The 17,503-nt window shown below is 46.8% G+C and overlaps 1 protein-coding gene and 1 long non-coding RNA gene across 2 annotated transcripts; both read right to left on the minus strand.

Annotated features, from left to right (window-relative positions):
• Positions 1-2,337: 2,337 nt before the first annotated feature.
• LOC142952750 (uncharacterized) lies at positions 2,338-5,239 on the minus strand. Its single transcript, XR_012954711.1, has 6 exons — positions 5,108-5,239; positions 4,277-4,334; positions 4,111-4,192; positions 3,804-3,873; positions 3,595-3,681; positions 2,338-3,142 (listed from the first exon to the last, which is right to left on the minus strand). It is a non-coding gene; the product is annotated as an uncharacterized LOC142952750 (long non-coding RNA).
• A 337-nt stretch (positions 5,240-5,576) lies between these two features.
• LOC142953106 (putative ribonuclease ZC3H12C) lies at positions 5,577-17,439 on the minus strand. The gene is made up of 6 exons (XM_076095174.1): positions 17,311-17,439; positions 10,912-11,795; positions 10,629-10,768; positions 10,308-10,542; positions 9,825-9,931; positions 5,577-9,717 (listed from the first exon to the last, which is right to left on the minus strand). The coding sequence occupies exons 2-6, from the start codon at positions 11,724-11,726 to the stop codon at positions 8,090-8,092; spliced, it is 2,925 nt and encodes a 974-aa protein (XP_075951289.1). The 5' UTR covers positions 11,727-11,795; positions 17,311-17,439; the 3' UTR covers positions 5,577-8,089.
• Between the last annotated feature and the right edge of the window lie 64 nt (positions 17,440-17,503).

Here is a 17,503-nt window from a genome sequence, read left to right on the forward strand (position 1 = left end):
TAACCCTCTCCGTTCATTTCTCTGAAAACCCGGGAGGAGACGGACGTCTCGACCCCCGGGGTAGTGGACATTGATGTCCTCACATAGGTGAGGAGCGAACCCGGGTCAGCGCGATCCAAACCGGGAACTGTGTAACCTCACCATCACGTCACTCACGCTTTGACCTCTTCTCTTTGACCTCTTCTCTTTGACCTCTTCTCTTTGCATATTTGACTTCTTTCTTTGGCTGTTGGACCTCAAAAGTCACTGCACCACATAAGGATTGAACCCACAACCTCCCGTCTTCTAAGCAGTCGTCTATCACCTCGAGCTATCTGATCTGATACTCGTGTCTGGTTCATTGCATATTTGTCTCCTCTGTTTTGACTGGTTGACCTTAACATGTAGCGCATTACTGAAGGTACAAACTCATAACCTCCAGTCACTCATAACAAGTCGTACATCTTCATACAGTATTTAACTTCCTCATCTTGGGTGTTGGACCTTAAAATTCACCACGCCATGGGATGGAGCCCACAACCTCCAGACTCCTGATCAGTCCTCTATCACCCTGAGCCATCGGATCTGACACGCTGAGCTGCTGCAGCGTCACACATCCTGCTGCTAAAATAAACCATCACTCTTTTCTGTAAAGCTCCTTCAGTTTTGTTGTTAGTGTTTCAAATGTGTGGAGGAAACAGACTGGACCTTCCTGAAACACAGTTAGGGTTTCATCCTTTCACCTCATGTTGTCACGCATCACTAGTGTCAGCACTTTCACTCAAAAATCACTGCACCTCACAAGGAGCGAGCTCATGAACTCAGGTCTTCTGAGCAGTCTGCTAACTGACTGAGCTATTTGGTCACACCGCCTTCACTCAGCTCTTAAACACAGAAAACCTCTGGAACAAAACTAACATTTAAGCTCCTTTACAACAATGAGAGATTGTTCTGCACATTTACAAATAAAACACCAGATCACATTATGAGTCATCTTCAGCTCTGGTGTCTCTAATCGGTGGTGGAAACAGACCAGACCTTCCTGGACCAGAGATGGATTTGACCCCTTCTCCTCAGGGTGCAACACGTCACTCACTGTCAGCTGCTTATCTCGGTGAGCTATCCCTGAAGCTCTAGGACTGCCCATCTGTTCTGGGATTTGTTCTTCACACTGCTGCTGTTATCTTCTGAAAATCACATTCCCAGCCCGCGAGTCGAGAACCGAGCAACACGTGAAAACCAGGAATCCAAACCGCTTGACCATCTATGACGCTTTGAACCCTAACCCTAACCCTAACCTATACGAAGTACACAATGTAAAATATGCAAAAATGTAAAGAAACACAAGGTTTGATAAGATACAACATTATATACACAGTTAGTAAGAATTATTTAATAAATAATTTAGAATAAATATTATAATATTATAAAATATTATATTATAAAATAATCATTTAGATATTAATATTATATATATTAAGGATACATTAGGATATTAACCCTAACCTATACGAAGTAAACTATAGTAAGTTTACTAAACTTACAGTATAGTATGTCGTAAACATCCAATATTAATATCTAAATAATTATTTTTAAATATTTATTCTAATTATTCATTAAATAATTCTTACTAACTGTGTATATAATGTTGTATCTTATCAAACCTTGTGTTTCTTTACATTTTTGCATATTTTACATTGTGTACTTAGTATAGGTTAGGGTTAGGGTTAGGGTTAAAAGCGTCATAGATGGTCAAGCGGGTTGGATTCCTGGTTTTCACATGTTGCTCGGTTCTCGACTCGCAGGCTGGAAATGTGATTTTCAGAAGATAACAGCAGCAGTGTGAAGAACAAATCCCAGAACAGATGTGTGGGCCTCGAGCTTCAGGGATAGCTCACCGAGATAAGCAGCTGACAGTGAGTGACGCGTGGCACCCTGAGGAGAAGGGGTCAAATCCATCTCTGGTCCAGGAAGGTCCTGTCTGTTTCCACCACCGATTAGAGACACCAGAGCTGAAGATGACTCATAATGTGATCTGGTGTTTTATTTGTAAATGTGCAGAACAATCTCTCATTGTTGTAAAGGAGCTTAAATGTTAGTTTTGTTCCAGAGGTTTTCTGTGTTTAAGAGCTGAGTGAAGGCGGTGTGACCAAATAGCTCAGTCAGTTAGCAGACTGCTCAGAAGACCTGAGTTCATGAGCTCGCTCCTTGTGAGGTGCAGTGATTTTTGAGTGAAAGTGCTGACACTAGTGATGCGTGACAACATGAGGTGAAAGGATGAAACCCTAACTGTGTTTCAGGAAGGTCCAGTCTGTTTCCTCCACACATTTGAAACACCAACAACAAAACTGAAGGAGCTTTATAGAGAAGAGTGATGGTTTATTTTAGCAGCAGGATGTGTGACGCTGCAGCAGCTCAGCGTGTCAGATCCGATGGCTCAGGGTGATAGAGGACTGATCAGGAGTCTGGAGGTTGTGGGCTCCATCCCGTGGCGCGGTGAATTTTAAGGTCCAACACCCAAGATGAGGAAGTTAAATATTGTATGAAGATGTACGACTTGACATAAGTGAGGCTGGGTTATGAGTGACTGGAGGTTATGAGTTTGTACCTTCAGTAATGCGTTACATGTTAAGGTCAACCAGTCAAAACAGAGGAGACAAATATGCAATGAACCAGACACGAGTGTCAGATCAGATGACTCGAGGTGATAGACGACTGCTTAGAAGACAGGAGGTTGTGGGTTCAATCCTTATGTGGTGCAGTGACTTTTGAGGTCCAACAGCCAAAGGAAGAAGTCAAATATGCCAAGAGAAGAGGTCAAAGCGTGAGTGACGTGATGGTGAGGTTACACAGTTCCCGGTTTGGATCGCGCTGACCCGGGTTCGCTCCTCACCTATGTGAGGACATCAATGTCCACTACCCCGGGGGTCGAGACGTCCGTCTCCTCCCGGGTTTTCAGAGAAATGAAAGGAGAGGGTTATGGAAATGTTTTTATTAAAAATTTAGCTGCACAGCAAATTTTCAAAATTTGATCCACTCTCTATTTCAGATCTCAGAGTAACCGCACAGCAGCAGAAGAAGACCCACGTCTTCTTCTGCTGCTGTGCAGTGAAGAGAAGAAACCCCGTCGTCCTCAGGTCTGGTCTGGAAAGTCTGCACTCATCTGAGGAGAGAAGAAGAGAAGGACAACGTTAGAAAATGCATCACATACATGTATTATTACTACTGCAACAATAAATACAACGGTATCAACGTTTTCATAGTGCAAACTTTATTAGTACATTTTTATGACAAACTGATATTTGTGACTTTTTTTACGATATACTACAAAAGACATTTGAATGTTTATGGAATACTATACTATTTTTTATAACATACTATATGATATTTCAATAAAAGATGTTATGGCATATTATACTATACTTGTACATTTTTAACGATATTTTCACTTCTCTTTTAAAGCGTACCGTATCAAGATATTTTTATGGCCACTTGTATATGTTTAATGAAGTTTTAATGACATACTTTAATCAGAAATATTCATGGCATACTTTACTTACTGAAACAATAATCAAAGTATTAAGACAACGTTTTGATTCACTGGTGTTCCCTTACTTTGACTCGGTCCAGCTTCCTCTGTCTGAGATCTCGGACGGCTGAGCTGCTTCTCATGAGGTTCTCCAGCTGCTCCGCTAGCGTTTTCTGAAGGACAGAGATGCGAACAAAACACATTACAGACACACAACCATTCACATACAAGTATCATGTCATTTGCAGTTTCCAGATGTGGAAGAACGGTGGTATTTTTGGGGCCCGTCTCTCACCTTGAACACTTTGTCTCCATTGTCTCCATCCTGTCTGCTGCTCCTCCCCCACCGCCTCTTTGTCTTTTCTCTGAGAACCAACAAAGAAGAAAATGAGCTCCTTAAATGTGCTGTAATATCATCTTCAGGTATTCTGAGGAGACATCAGAGATAATGATCTTCACACTGACCGTCCATGTCCATTACAGATCATATCAACAAGTTCATGAAGCTAAAGAGGCCACTACATTTAAAATATTTCTTATGCTGTCAATATTCAACAACATTAAACACAATGCAGCTGGTAATGAGAAAATAAATATCCTACCTCAGAGCTGTAACACAGAGACGATGTTCTCTCAGTTGCTCTTCATCACGTCTTCTTCCCAGATGTCATTGAGGCCAAACATCTAAAAGTGTGAGACAAATAAAAGCACTGAACATGCAACACATTCAAGGATACAATGACAGAGATATGCAGGATTTGGACAAACCTGAAGACTCCTCCAGAGTTCCCACAGACCGAGTCAACGCCAGACCTCCTGGAAGCGTCTACGAAGAAACAGAATAAATAAAGTCCTTCATTCATTTCAAGTTGAAACTTGTTACAAACATTCAAACAGATCTTGTTGTATGAAATAAAGAGTGGATATTTGCACTGATAAATTATCTTTCAGTTCATTTTGTCGTTAACTATTTAAAATAATTCTAATCAAATTAAGTCATGAAATATGTCGTAGAAGATCTTATTGGAAAGTGGACGTGACTTTGTTCTAAGAGCTTGATTTTTACTTTTTACTACAAAATCACCAAAGTTGTTTACAACTTCTTCTGTGATCAGTATCAATAAATATGATTGACAAACAATAAAATGTGTAATTTATGTAACAAGCAACTTCATCACTCAGGAAAAACTGATGATGTAACGTCAGTCTTTTTTATTTCATTCATAAATTAACTTTCAAAATAAAACCGGAAACAGACTAGACAGGATCATCACAACCGGATGTAGTTCAAGAGCATGTGCGCTAACTTCATTGCGCATCCACAGGTGGCGTTGATTTCCTCTGACAATAACACGAAAAGTATATAAAATCGATATAAAACGCCATGTTTAATAATCTATTGTTTACGTCTCGCATGATTCAGGTGAATTTGACCGCTGCGTCATTCGTTTATTCACCCCAAACAGTCAAAGTACCAACTGTAGAGACGTTAGCATAAGTTAGCTTTGAGCTAGCTACAAATGAAGCTACCTGTCCGTGTTTGTTTGTGTGTCCGTTCAGCCTCTGACTAAATAACCCAATAATGACAGAATAACTCACAATAAACTCCAGTTCTCCATGTTGTTTTCCTTCCTCTCCTGTTTCACTTTATCCTCCATACGTCTCTATGGAGCAGGTTCAAGAGGACTCGAGAACTTCTCCCGTGTGAGGATCCACTCAAGTTGCTGTCACTCGTGTGCGCATGCGTCATCGGGTCAGAGTTCACCGGTGGGAGCTTAGTATATTTAATTATCATTTAGGCCTACAGCAACTATAAAAATACCATGTGCTTGATTATAAAATACCTTTTTTAGGTAAATTATCTGTCACAAGAAATATACTTATATTACTCAAAATAATACTGAGTAATATATTACTGTTACAGGACAATTATACAGTAAGGGGTTTTCGACATAGAATATTTAAATTCATTTTCTTTTTAAAGTGTAAATATTGTAAACAACAGTCACTTAAAACAAGACTTTCTTAACTGTAACAATACAAATGGATATCACATGTTTTGTAGCAGTACTCTCTTTAATGAACAATCACGAGTTACAGTTGAGAATGTTACAATAATCAATTAGTTACACCATTATTCTACTGGCAAAATGGAAATGTAATTTGAAGCAGAGGGTTTTCATTGTATTAGTGTCGTGGCCGGTCGAGAACTTGAATATCTTCAGCACTTCCAGAGCAAACAATGTTGGAGAAAAGTGGGATGCTTTCCAAAACATGCTTCCTGAACCTATGGAGTAAATATCAAGCCTTATAAAAAACAAATACTATCCCCTCTTGACTTTATACTGTGTGTCAAAGGAGTGTGTTTTCCTGAAATCAACTCTAACCGATGTGTAAAATAAAACATTAACAAGTGTATAAGTAAGCCTATAGAGGCGTCTCAGCTGCGGTCATGTCACAGTAACATCAGGACAAAGCTTCCAGGACACAAACACGGCTATGTACACAAATTAAAAACACAAGGAAACGTGCGGAAACAAAATCAAAAACATGCATAATAGTTAGCTGAACATAGTTCAGAGTATTGGATGTGTCATAAGCACAATGCCATGAAGAGGCATTACTTTGGGCCCACGCTCAGGGGCCACACTGACACACAGTGCCAGGAGGCCGGAGAGAAGGCGCTTCTTCAATACACACAAAGGTTCTCTCTCATCAACGGCACGCGTTGTTGTACAACTAATCATTACTTGCACAATGTGACACGTTGTGATGAACTGTGTGACGAGCTCACTCTGCACACTCTTAATTCCTCGGCGGCCACTTTGAAGTTGCGTTACACTTTGGTCGCGCTCTACCTGAAGAACAGCTCATCGATACTAGCTTTCAGAATATATATCGTACTATGAATAGAAGTGTGGGTATTTCTACTTTCCCAGCATGCAACAGGCCACAGGCAGGTTACACACTTGAACACGTCAGGGCTTAGGTAGCTTCCTGCGTGTGGAGAAGTTGAAACTTTTTCTTTGTTTATGTTGTTGTTTTTCAAGCTACATTTATGCACTGTGGCCACATTTTTTTTTAAATAATTGTCCTTTGTGTCTGGAAAGAAGCGAGCAGATTAGATATGTAAACAGTTGTAGTTGTTATTCTTGAGATTTCTTTAAAAACAGCTTTATACATCAGCAGATACTCCAGGTAGAGCTTTGGTGGAGTGTTACAGACATTCAAAATGGCCACCATGGTTTATGGCACTGACCCAAATATAAAACTTTACTTCTGAAACATGGTCGGGGTCCGTCCGCTCAATTCATGATTCAACAGAAACAATAGATCAGCTAATGATAATGCGTCAATTCTCTATTATTTCAAGCATCCACTTCCTGACCCCAACCTCACCGCCAAAAAACAGACTCGTTCACTTTCAACCAGGAACCAAAAGCATATTTCTCACAGGATATAAATGGAGCTTCGGTAGCAAACAAGCCAGCTTCAAACCCAAAAAGAGCAAATAAAGAAGCTGCGATACCTAAACATAGGCAGACAACTCCTCTTGTTTCTTAACATATTTGAAATAATTGTCTCAAAGCAATTCCCACAAGATTAAAAGTCGGAGCATCTCGATTGGAACGTAACTGTTGTCAATGCATTTTAAATCGTATAGCAATACATCAAGAGTGTTTGATGGATACGGATCAACACGTCCCATGTACTGTATATAACATCAGCGACGTAGTTCATGATACAATTTGTATCAAACAAGGTTTTTCTCTGTCTAGCAAATGGATTCAGCCGGGATCTGCTACAGACAACCGGAGACGCTGTTAGCCAAAAGCACAGCAGGGGGAGTCTGTTAAATATATTTACAATACATACACGTCTGATTTACTGATGTTCAGATGTTCTCTGTCTGTAGCAGATACTAGAGTTGACCGGAAATAAAAGGGCCAGAGAGAGAGAGAGCGAGAGAGAGAGAGAGAGAGAGAGAGAGAGAGAGAGAGGTCCCTTACTAAAACTAAGGTACACACGACAGGGTCACCCATCTCTACAGCTACAACTCTGACCAAAATACTGACGTCATCTCAAATAAGACGACCGCCTTTCAGACACCCATTTCAACCAACATGGAAAAAGCCCCACAAATGGCCTCACAACACACATAAAGAGATTGATATAGTACACGGACCGTGGCCAAATAGTAGTTTTGAGTCACGTGATGACGATGGGAGTTTTACAGATGTGGATCTGCCACATAACAAATCAAGAAAAGTCAATCAGAGCACAAAAAGTGCCTTTTGAATTTGATGCCTGCGTGTGAAAGTCACATTTAATAATAAGCTACTAGATCAATAAAAAAACGACTAACTGGGCAGGTCTGGAACGATCTGCCTACACTTCTTACAGGTTGAGTTGTCGCCAGAGTATGCGTTGTCTTGTTAACATCATGAGAAGAGAGGAAAAAAAAAAAGCTCTCCTCATAGACAATCCAAAAGCATTGCAGTATTTAAAGTTCCACCATGCAAATCTAGACTACATGACTGCTACTGCTTTCTAATGGGAGACTCGGCTTTCCTCCGTTCTTCAGTAGCCTGTTTGGGCTTTCTCTGCAAGTATAGCAGCTGCCAGCTGCTGGGGGTCTGTGATATGGGGGCTCCTGGCCATCACGCGGCTCACCAGCTCCGGGGGGAAGATGTTACACAGGTTGACGTACACTTTCTCCCTCGTGTCCCCGTAGCGGCTGTGTGCGGGGGATTCTGGGTGCTGCGGCATGTAGGAGGGAGCAGCGTGGGAGGGCACTCCGAGGTGAGCGCTGTGAGACGGGTATGGCGGGAGGGGAGTGCTGGATGGATGAGGTGGGTGGGGAGAGTGGGCCTGGGGCGGCGGGTGGCTCAAGTAGTGTGTCGGCGATGGGTGGAGAGCTGGGTGGGAGGAGTGGTGGTGGGCGTAGCCGTCCTGTGCCCAGGGAGGGGCGTGCCAGGACGCCTGGCGTGTGTCCGGCAGACTCTGATAGGCGGACGGCTCATACCTGGATGGCGGCAGCAGAGGCTGCCTGTAGTACGTGTCCCAGCTGGGCAACGCTTTGGTCCGGTGGCGATGGTGCGACGTAGAGAGGTGTTCATAAAGATGCGAGTCTGACACACTCTCTCCTCGCGTCGGGGCCAGGCAGCGGCCCAGAGGGGACCCAGGGGGGTGAGGGTTGGACTGGGGCAGAGAGTGGTAGTCGCCCGGGCAGCTGGAGCGAGCGGTCAGCGGCTGGTGCTGGAGATGAGGGGGCAACGGGTAGAGAGGGCGCTTCGGAGGAGCCTCCGGTGGAGGCTGATCGTGAGCGCAGTTCTGTCCGCGCGCCACACTCAGGTGGTAGCTGTGTACTCCTGCGTTAGATGTGTGGCTGTGCTGCATGCTCGAGTAATCGGCAGGATGGAGGCCACATAGCTCATGGTTCGCCGCGGCATGGTGGGGATACAGCCGGCTGTGGGGATTAGCGAAATGGACGCCGTCGTCCAGTAAGGTTTCTGGGGGGCAGCCGGGACACGGCCTCTCGCTGTACGAGTCGCAGCTGCTGCCGCAACTCGCGCTGCTGCCGCAACTCGCGCTGCTGCCGCAACTCGCGCTGCTCTCGCTGCCGCATTCGGAGCCCGCTGAGCCCATGGAGCCCAGACGCAGGTCCGTGTCGTTGGGGAAGCGGCAGTCTGGGCTCCGTCTGGAGGAGAGGCTCAGGCCGGAGTAAGCGCGTGTCACTGAGTAGTAGCTCAAGTCTGGAGACTCACAGTGAGGGTAAAGGTCATGGCTGGGGGCTGGTAGACTGTGGGGGGTCACTGCTCTGGACTGCTGGTCCTGGGGAAGGCTGAAAGTGGATGGGGGGCCTCCTGGGGCTGAGGACATGCTTATACCCCCACTGCTACTGCTGCTGCTGCCACACATGCTGTTCTTCTGGCTTTCCGCCCTCCCCTTCGCCAGCTTCTCCTCGGCATCGCCGTACGACAGAGCTCGGATGCTGGGGTCCGACTGCCTTTTTTGGGTGCCTTTTCTTGCCTCAATGCTGCCAGCTGGCACGCTGTGGCTCTTCACCAAGCCGGTGTCCCCCTGGTTCTTTGTGGCGACGCAGGTCTTGGCACTGGCACGCAGCTCGTCAGCCACAGCGCGCTGAGGCTGAGCTCCTCTTTCTGGGTGGTAGTACTTACACTTGTGGCCGTAAGTGCACTTCTTTCCTGGAGGCAAACGGTCTCAGTTTCATTACATGGTTTGAACATGATGCAAAACCTGCAATACATACCTGATGTTATCACATGTATTGTTATTTCTGTGCGTTTCTCACCGTATGGACAAGGCTGTTTCTTCTGCTCAGGCATGATGGGTCTTTTCCTCAGGAAGTTGTCTAAGCTGGGGCCATGACGGCCAAGAGGGTCATCTGGGGGCATGAATCTGAGAGACAGGACGGGAGGATCAGACAGGACAAGTAAGTTATACGGCTTTTAGGTTAAGGACGACGGGGATTGTAAAAATAGGTGCTCATTCTTTATGTTAGGTCTCTCAGTTTCGGGGTAAATTGGAGGAAGTAGACAGAATAAAAACAACTGTAATTCTCCTTTTTAAACCAAGAGAAAATGTCAGCCTTCGTGGCATTTGTTAGACTAAATGTCAGATATGATAATGGGGAATGAGATGTGAAAGGTGTCGTGTAACTACGACCTCCGAGTCCAAAATTAGAGACATAAATGTCACAGTTGTTTTGACACCAAGTCATCAAGATCTATCTTATTGACAGAATCGGCCCCCTCACTAATCCGCCTCTACTCACTTGTCATTGACAAAGGAATACATGAGCAGCCGCTCGTCGATGAACTTCTTCCACTCGGGCTTCTCATTAGCCAGGTCTCGGTAGTTATCGTTGGAGACGATGATGCCGTCTGACTCATAGGCCAGCTTCACGATGAAGCGGTCGTCGTAGCAAACCACGCGCCGACCTTGGACGCGCCGCGAAGGAGTGAAGACCAGGATCTTCTCCTTCTCTAGGCGACGCAGGATCTCCTGATCTGTGTGGGAAGGGGGGGTCATGGTTAAGGTTTAGAAAACTGAAAGCATCTCTGTGTGTGTGTGTGTCACTCAGTCTCGCACTGACCTGTTATCGGGGCGTCAGGGCGAGACTGCTCTTTTCTCCAAGCAGGCACAAACACTGTGATGTCATGATGGCCACGCTCTAGGAACCAATCCACAGCCAGCTGGATGCCCTGGCAGGAGAACACTTCCTTGTTGCCATGGCTGAGACATAGAGGAGGCAGACGGTCATAGAAGATGAACATTTGGGGATTTAATGAAGGTTATTCAGCACATGATGGAATCAACGAAGGACATTTTACAGTAATTTGTCATAATATAAGTAATGTGTCGGACTATCTGCTCACCTCATGGCTACATTACTGCCGTCCACCACAACCGGCCGCAGGTTGTCCTGGTCGCTCAGAGAGTCTGACGGACAGGGCGAGTCCGACCGCTGGCTATCCAGCAGATCAGAACAGCCACAAGAGGAAGAGGACGACGACGAAGATGAGGTAGAGGCTAATGATCCGGCCGGCTGCTCACTGTCCGACTTGGTGCCCAGTTTGACCAGCTCTCCCAGTATGTCATTGATGAGGGTGTCGGGGCCCAGCTTGGACAGCACCAGTCGCACCGTCTCCTCCGAGTAGCCCAGCTTCAGGGCAAACTCCAGCTTCGCCTGGTACTCCTTACCGCCGGCCTCGGGCACCGGCTCTGATGAGGAGGGGTTGGAAGGAGGCTCTGGTGGGTGCTTGCATGGCGAGCCGGACAAGGGCTCCTGTTCAAGCTCTGATGAGGGCTCAGACGGGGGCTCAGGAGGACCCTCGGTACCTAAGTCCACACATTGGGTCCGACAAAGCGGCTGGTGGGCGTTCTTACTCTGAGTTAACCCTCCCTCTCCTCCATCCGGGTCGGTGCCAGCAGCGGGGGCGGCGCTGGAAGATGGTGGCGGCGGCGGCGGCTCGCACTCTGCATCAGACCCGGCGTTTTCTTCCGCCACAGCAGGGGGAGGGGAATCGGCAGTGTCGCTGTTGCCGGAGCGCTCCCCCTGCTCCTCCATAGCAGGGGGCCCGTCAGAGGCGCCAGCCTGCCGGTCAGACCCCGCTACGTGGAGATACTCCAAATCCAGCCCCAGGTCGAGGATGTGGCCTGCTCCTGCCTCCACATGGTCCTTCTGGCCCATGGGTCTGTCACAGACATCCAGCACACGGGGCCGACTGCTGCCCTCTCACAAAGCTCGACTCATTGGTGCCTAAAGAAAGAGACGGAGAGGAGGACGGGTCGGGAGTGAGACGTGAGGAAATATGATCCCGACTGTGTCACGTTAAAACCACTTAGTATCACTTGATCTACTCTGTAGTGGGCCCTGGGAAACGGTGGAGATGGAGAATACTGGGGACATAAGTGCAGAGATACTGAAACTAATATCAGGGTAACAATATAACTATTCTCGCTTTTGTTTTCCCGGAGAAACACGTTGGCTGTGAGCTGATGCTCGGGCAGTTGGGGACACCGCTGAGGCCCAGACTGGCTGACACAAAGAGCCGATGGGGCCTCTCACCCTAATTAATGGACTCCCGCGTTTTCTTTCCAGTCTGGCCCCAGTGTGTTATTACAGGGCACATTAATCTGAGGGGGAACAGACGGTGATCTGTTTAAAAAAGGACAGTTAGGGATGGGGCAGACGGACCCTTCCCCCTCACATTCTACCTGGTAATTAAGGTCCATGTGCTTCTCCCCACTGGGGTGGTGGAGTCACTCATTAAAACGCAGAGGGGCTCTGAGGCCACCGAGGCAATCGACGTGTTGCATTCAAGCATCAAGAACATTGGATTTGGTTTGGCTAATCTGATCGGTGTCAAAGGTTCAGCACTCTGGAATGTGAATCTGAGATCAGGAAACGGATATATGTTACGGGCTGTTATGCTGTATTCTGACTGGAAAGAGTACAGGAAATTAACACCTACAAGTTTTAGACTCTGTGGTGTGGTGATGTGGTATTCCCCCCCAAAAAAACATTGCTTTTCCAGGCGCAAACAATTTCCACGAATGTAAATGTGCAGATGGACGTTGCCTAAAGCGCTTCATGACTCAAACATCAACTCAAACCAATGCTATCTGGACAAAACGGATGATGGAAGGGGAAGTGACTTAAAGATGGTGGGTTGGGGGGGGGGGGCGCATTTTATGAAAAAGGGCTGCCTAGCAACGCGGCCGAGCTACTGTTGCTAAGCTACAGCTGTTGAAAGCATTCTCCCCTCCATCCACATGCCAAGACAGAGGCTGTGGCGTTCAGCCGGCGGCCCGCCCTCCTCACACACACAACAAAAAGATCTGGTGTGGGGGAGGGAGGGGCTTAAGTGTGCCGCACTGGCAACCCACCCCGCCACCAAGGACAACAATGGACCCGCAGGAGTGATTAGGACTGGGACCTTGGCGTCAACGGACGTGGGCGTTGATGGTGTCCATGCACGTCTGCCTCACAAAGTGACTCATCCTGCTGTGGAGAGAGCGGGGCTATTGGGAACATTTCATATGCACACGACTCTGTTGATGGTCTGACACGCACCCACCCACCCACACACACACCCACACACACACACTATTCCCTGAGCAGTGCATCAACGCTGCGTCCACATGACATTACACCAACGACTCCGGTCAAGGGTCTCATCCTTTTATAAAACCCTCACTTTAGGTACCAAACTGTGGCAAAAGCACCAAGTATCTGGTATCTATATGTCAGATAGCTTAAAATTGTTACGTTTTATTCAAGTTCTTGCTGCTTGTGTTTAACACTCAACATTCAAGAAGTTTGCCTTCTTTTTTTTTTTTTTTTTTACAATCTGTACAAATCCTATAATAATCCTGTTGTTTTAGCTGCTTAACGGCAGAGATGTGAACAGTCACTACTAAAGCCTGACGAATGTGTGATCTGATTGAACACCAGTCTTGGGATTTTAAAAGTCTTCTGGTGTGGTCCAAGCTCTGCAGAATTATGCATCCAGGGACTTGTGTAATACCCAAATTCAGGCTTAGAAGTGTTAACGGTCCCACCGCGCCATCTCCAGACCTCCAGGCTGAGTGGGTGCATTTTTCAAACATCAGCGGGGCCGGCTCCCACACACACACACACACACACACACACACACACACACACACACACACACACACACACAGCAGCTCTGCTGGCTTTGATGGAGGCAGTAATGAATATGTAACACAGTCCTTACAGCGCTTTGTATGTGGGAGCTTTGTGTAAAAAAGTGTGTGTGTGTGTGTGTGTGTGTGTGTGTGTGCAGCGGGTGACAGAGGGGGTAAAGGGTTTTGGGTTCAAAGAGAGAGGGGGGAGACGGAGGGGATTGTCTGGCGGGTACGTTGCTGCATGGCTGATACTGTGAAAAAGTTATTGTAAAAAAAAAAAAAAAAGGGGCGGGGGGGGGGGGGGGGGGGAATAATAAGTTGCTGCATCTTTATGGCGCGCTAGGCTTTCCCCGCCGGCAGCAGAGCAACAGATGTCTGCTGAGTGGTACTCGCAACTGGTGTCTCCCCTTCACACACACACACACACACACACACACACACACACACACACACACACACAGTAGAGCGGGAATAAAGACGCAGCAGGACAGACAGTCTTTGACACACACACACACACACACACACACACACACACACACACACGGTCAAATGTGAAAGCTGCATACACACAAACACTTACCGAGGACGACAACATCTTTAGCCAGCGCACTATTTTGCTTCCTCCAGCCTAATGTGACCCAGATAAGAAGAAGAAGCTTGCTTTTTGTTACACCCCCCCCCTCCCCTCTACATCAAGTTTCATATCAACACAGATCACACTGTTTGAAATTCAAGCAACTGCAGCACCAGAGCCACAGCTGCAGACTGAAGTAGCAGGTGTAGTCCGGTGCTACACACACTCTCATGACTCAAAACTGGGGCCCTGTGGTACGCACGGTTCACACTCACACTACATCATCTTTTCCTCTGCAATATGTCACATCCCAAAACCACCATCACACAGAGAGCACCGTCTCCTCTTTATTCCAAACGTATCAGTAATTTAGGTCAAGTATTTAGGGAGGTCAACATTAACGTGTTTTATGAAGCTGCAGCCCTGCAACCTGTCCCGCATGAAGCACCGTTACAGCTACGGCCCTTTGCATCATCTCACGGAGGTAGTCCCACTTTCTTTTCTTAAGACAGAGATCAGCCAAAAAAAGAAAGATGCCTAGAGGGCAGACACACTTACCAGGCTTTAAAAGATCAACGAACAATGGAGGAAGGGAAGTCGATCAGCTCATTTCCACACATTTAAATCCTTGAAAACCAGATTGGAGAAACACGGCAGGTGACACAAGAGGAGAAACAAGCCCTAAAGTTCCCACAGCAGCTACATCCGAGGCCGAACGCTCGTCAGCATCCGACTCCAGACCAACGCCTCAGTCCTCCCCGGTGTCGTCGGGAGCTGTGTGTTTATTTTTATTTTTTTTACTACACAGTAGCAGGCAAGTTGGACAATGAGTGGCAGAACAGATGGAGCAACAATGTCTGCCATTCCCCTCGTTGAGAGTGGCTGCTCTTCCACCAATCAGGGAGGAGCGGCCTCACAATGAGGAGCAGAGACAAGGGGGGGAGGAGGAGGAGGAGGAGGAAGAGGAGGGGGAGTGGCTGTGGGCAAATGCCTGCAACACCCAGTTTCCCCAAGGCACGCGTACTCAACATGCACCAGCACACACACACACACACACACCACTCTCCTCGGCCTGAAAGGGATTCCCCTGTGTGGCCGATGAATCAACGAGGGGTGGGCGGCTGAACAATAGAGCTACACAATGGGAGGCCGTGGAGGGCAGCTGCAGTGTGAGGGCTGATGCTATTACGGCCCGGGGCAGCAATGGAGAACACCTGGCTACAGAGCACCACAGTCACTCTACGCTCTTTGTCTGGGGCATGGGGGGGTGGGGGGGCTCCAAACAGAAAGAAAAGACCAGGGCTGGCTGACAGACTGGCGTGGCCTTTAAGAGAGTGCAAGAGGAAAGAGGAGAGTGTGTGTGTGGGGGGGCGAGAGACATCAAAAAGTTTTATGTCCCAATGAGGAAGAGGAGGGGAGCTGTTCCTCATTGTTGCAGCACACTTAGGGCAGATGACTCGGAAGCACAAATCTTTGCCTATTCTGTCTTTTATGTGATTATGGAGCTCATGTGAAAACAACAGAATCTGAATGATTTCAAAACAAAGTCACGTCCCGGTTATTATGATCTAAAAGTACGATAATAATATGTTTATTTGCACCAGTGTCATTGATGCAAATACATATAATAAACATACAAGTTCTACATTGCATAATTCACTAAAAAGCTTGGAGTGAGGTACTTTAGCGCAATACGATCCAGACTACTGGAACATGCACATTTCCTTATTACAACTAAGGAATCTGGGTCAAAGCCAGGAAGCAGTTTATGTTCCAATAAAAGTAAGCTGTGCTCAAATACTAGCTGCTGAACGATAGCGGGCTTCACCTGCAGATTCTTGGAAGGCCAACAAAAAGGCGTCTGTTCGACTTAAACTGAATAAACTCAGAGTTCTCTCAGCTCAGTGGCTCAACAGGAAAGCAACCGCCTGATTAAATAAGAGTGTGGTCCGAGTCAGCTTTGCCCAGAAAGATAAGGCCGATGAGGGGGAGACACAACAGCTGACCAGCTGCACGGTATCTACACACACACACACACACACACACACACACAGAAGAACACTCTGTCGACCATCTGTCCTGACAAACAGGTGTATGTGCCGCTCCCAACAACTGCAGCAGCAGGATGATCGTTTTTCTCTCTGGAGACAGATGAATGCACACAAAACAAACTGAAGCCGTTGGGTTCAATAGTAGAGAAAGAGCAATTATCAGAGACCTCTATTGCTCCAACTAATGGTTCTTTTTCATTGTTGATTAGAAACTGTGAAACTGTGAAAAAAACTCAGAGACTTCTTAAAGCTGCTCACTCAACAGTCAAAAACGCAAAAAAAAAAGAGCCGAAAACAACCCCTGCTGCAGCTCTTAAACCACCCAGATCTTTAAAAAACACAATCAAATTAAGAGTTTTTATCTTTTCTGGCTCATAAAACTATTTGCAAAAGAGCTCTTTGCAAGGAAGTGCTTAGAAAGACAGAAGTGTGGGGGGGGGGTGTTTAGTTCAAGTTTAGAGTCAGGGAGGATGCACAGAAGTTGAAAAGAGAGGATGGAATAAAAAGACAGCTGCTGGGGCTCGTGCTCACATCAACCCCTTCCCTGACTGGACTGCTACTGTTATGATCCTCGGGGAGCCACCACCAACCATTGAGTAACAAAGACACAGCTGTCAGAGAGAGAGGACACACAGATGAACACTAGACAGGTGGGTGAGGAGGAGGAAAGGGGTCTACAGTGCTCCGTTATGAATCCAGCAGAGAACTAGAGGAAGCTTGTGTATTGATCAGGCCTCCTTGCACACACATTATATTTCCTCTGGTTTGAAAACCATCTAAAATATATGATTTTTTAAAAAGAAGCCCCACACAGCAGCATCCCCGTGATCTGCCTGTTGAACTATATTATGGATGTTGGAGGGAGCGCGCGCAGCGGCGTGCACGGTCACTGCAAAACCCAAAAACCGTCACGACCTCCCTGCAGCTTTCACCCACAGCAACCTGCGGCTCCTCTCGCTAACGAGTCCCGCTCATTGGACGCTACACACGGTACTCACCCGGTCACCTGGAGCCGCACGGTTTACCTCGGTGGTGAAATGAGCAAAATCTTCACCATCACATACTGGCGCGTGCGAAAAAACATCCGGCTGGATTTGCAGCGTGACCCACAGCCAAAGTGCGTCAAGTCACGGAGAGAGAGTAGCGAGGCGGCTTCCGGTCTAGCCCGTATTTCAGAATAAAAGCAAAACA

Source organism: Anarhichas minor, unplaced genomic scaffold (assembly GCF_050575085.1).
Source record: "Anarhichas minor isolate MPS153535 unplaced genomic scaffold, ASM5057508v1 ptg000018l, whole genome shotgun sequence".
NCBI lineage: Eukaryota > Metazoa > Chordata > Actinopteri > Perciformes > Anarhichadidae > Anarhichas > Anarhichas minor.

Excerpts from the sequence above, each read along its gene's own strand:
- LOC142953106 (XM_076095174.1), bottom strand. The coding sequence starts at position 11,726 with ATGGGCCAGAAGGACCATGTGGAGGCAGGAGCAGGCCACATCCTCGAC. Across the intron at positions 10,769-10,911 it reads GGCAGTAATGTAGCCATGAG|CCATGGCAACAAGGAAGTGT; the intron begins GTGAGCAGATAG and ends TCTATGTCTCAG. Across the intron at positions 9,718-9,824 it reads GAAACAGCCTTGTCCATACG|GAAAGAAGTGCACTTACGGC; the intron begins GTGAGAAACGCA and ends GTTTGCCTCCAG.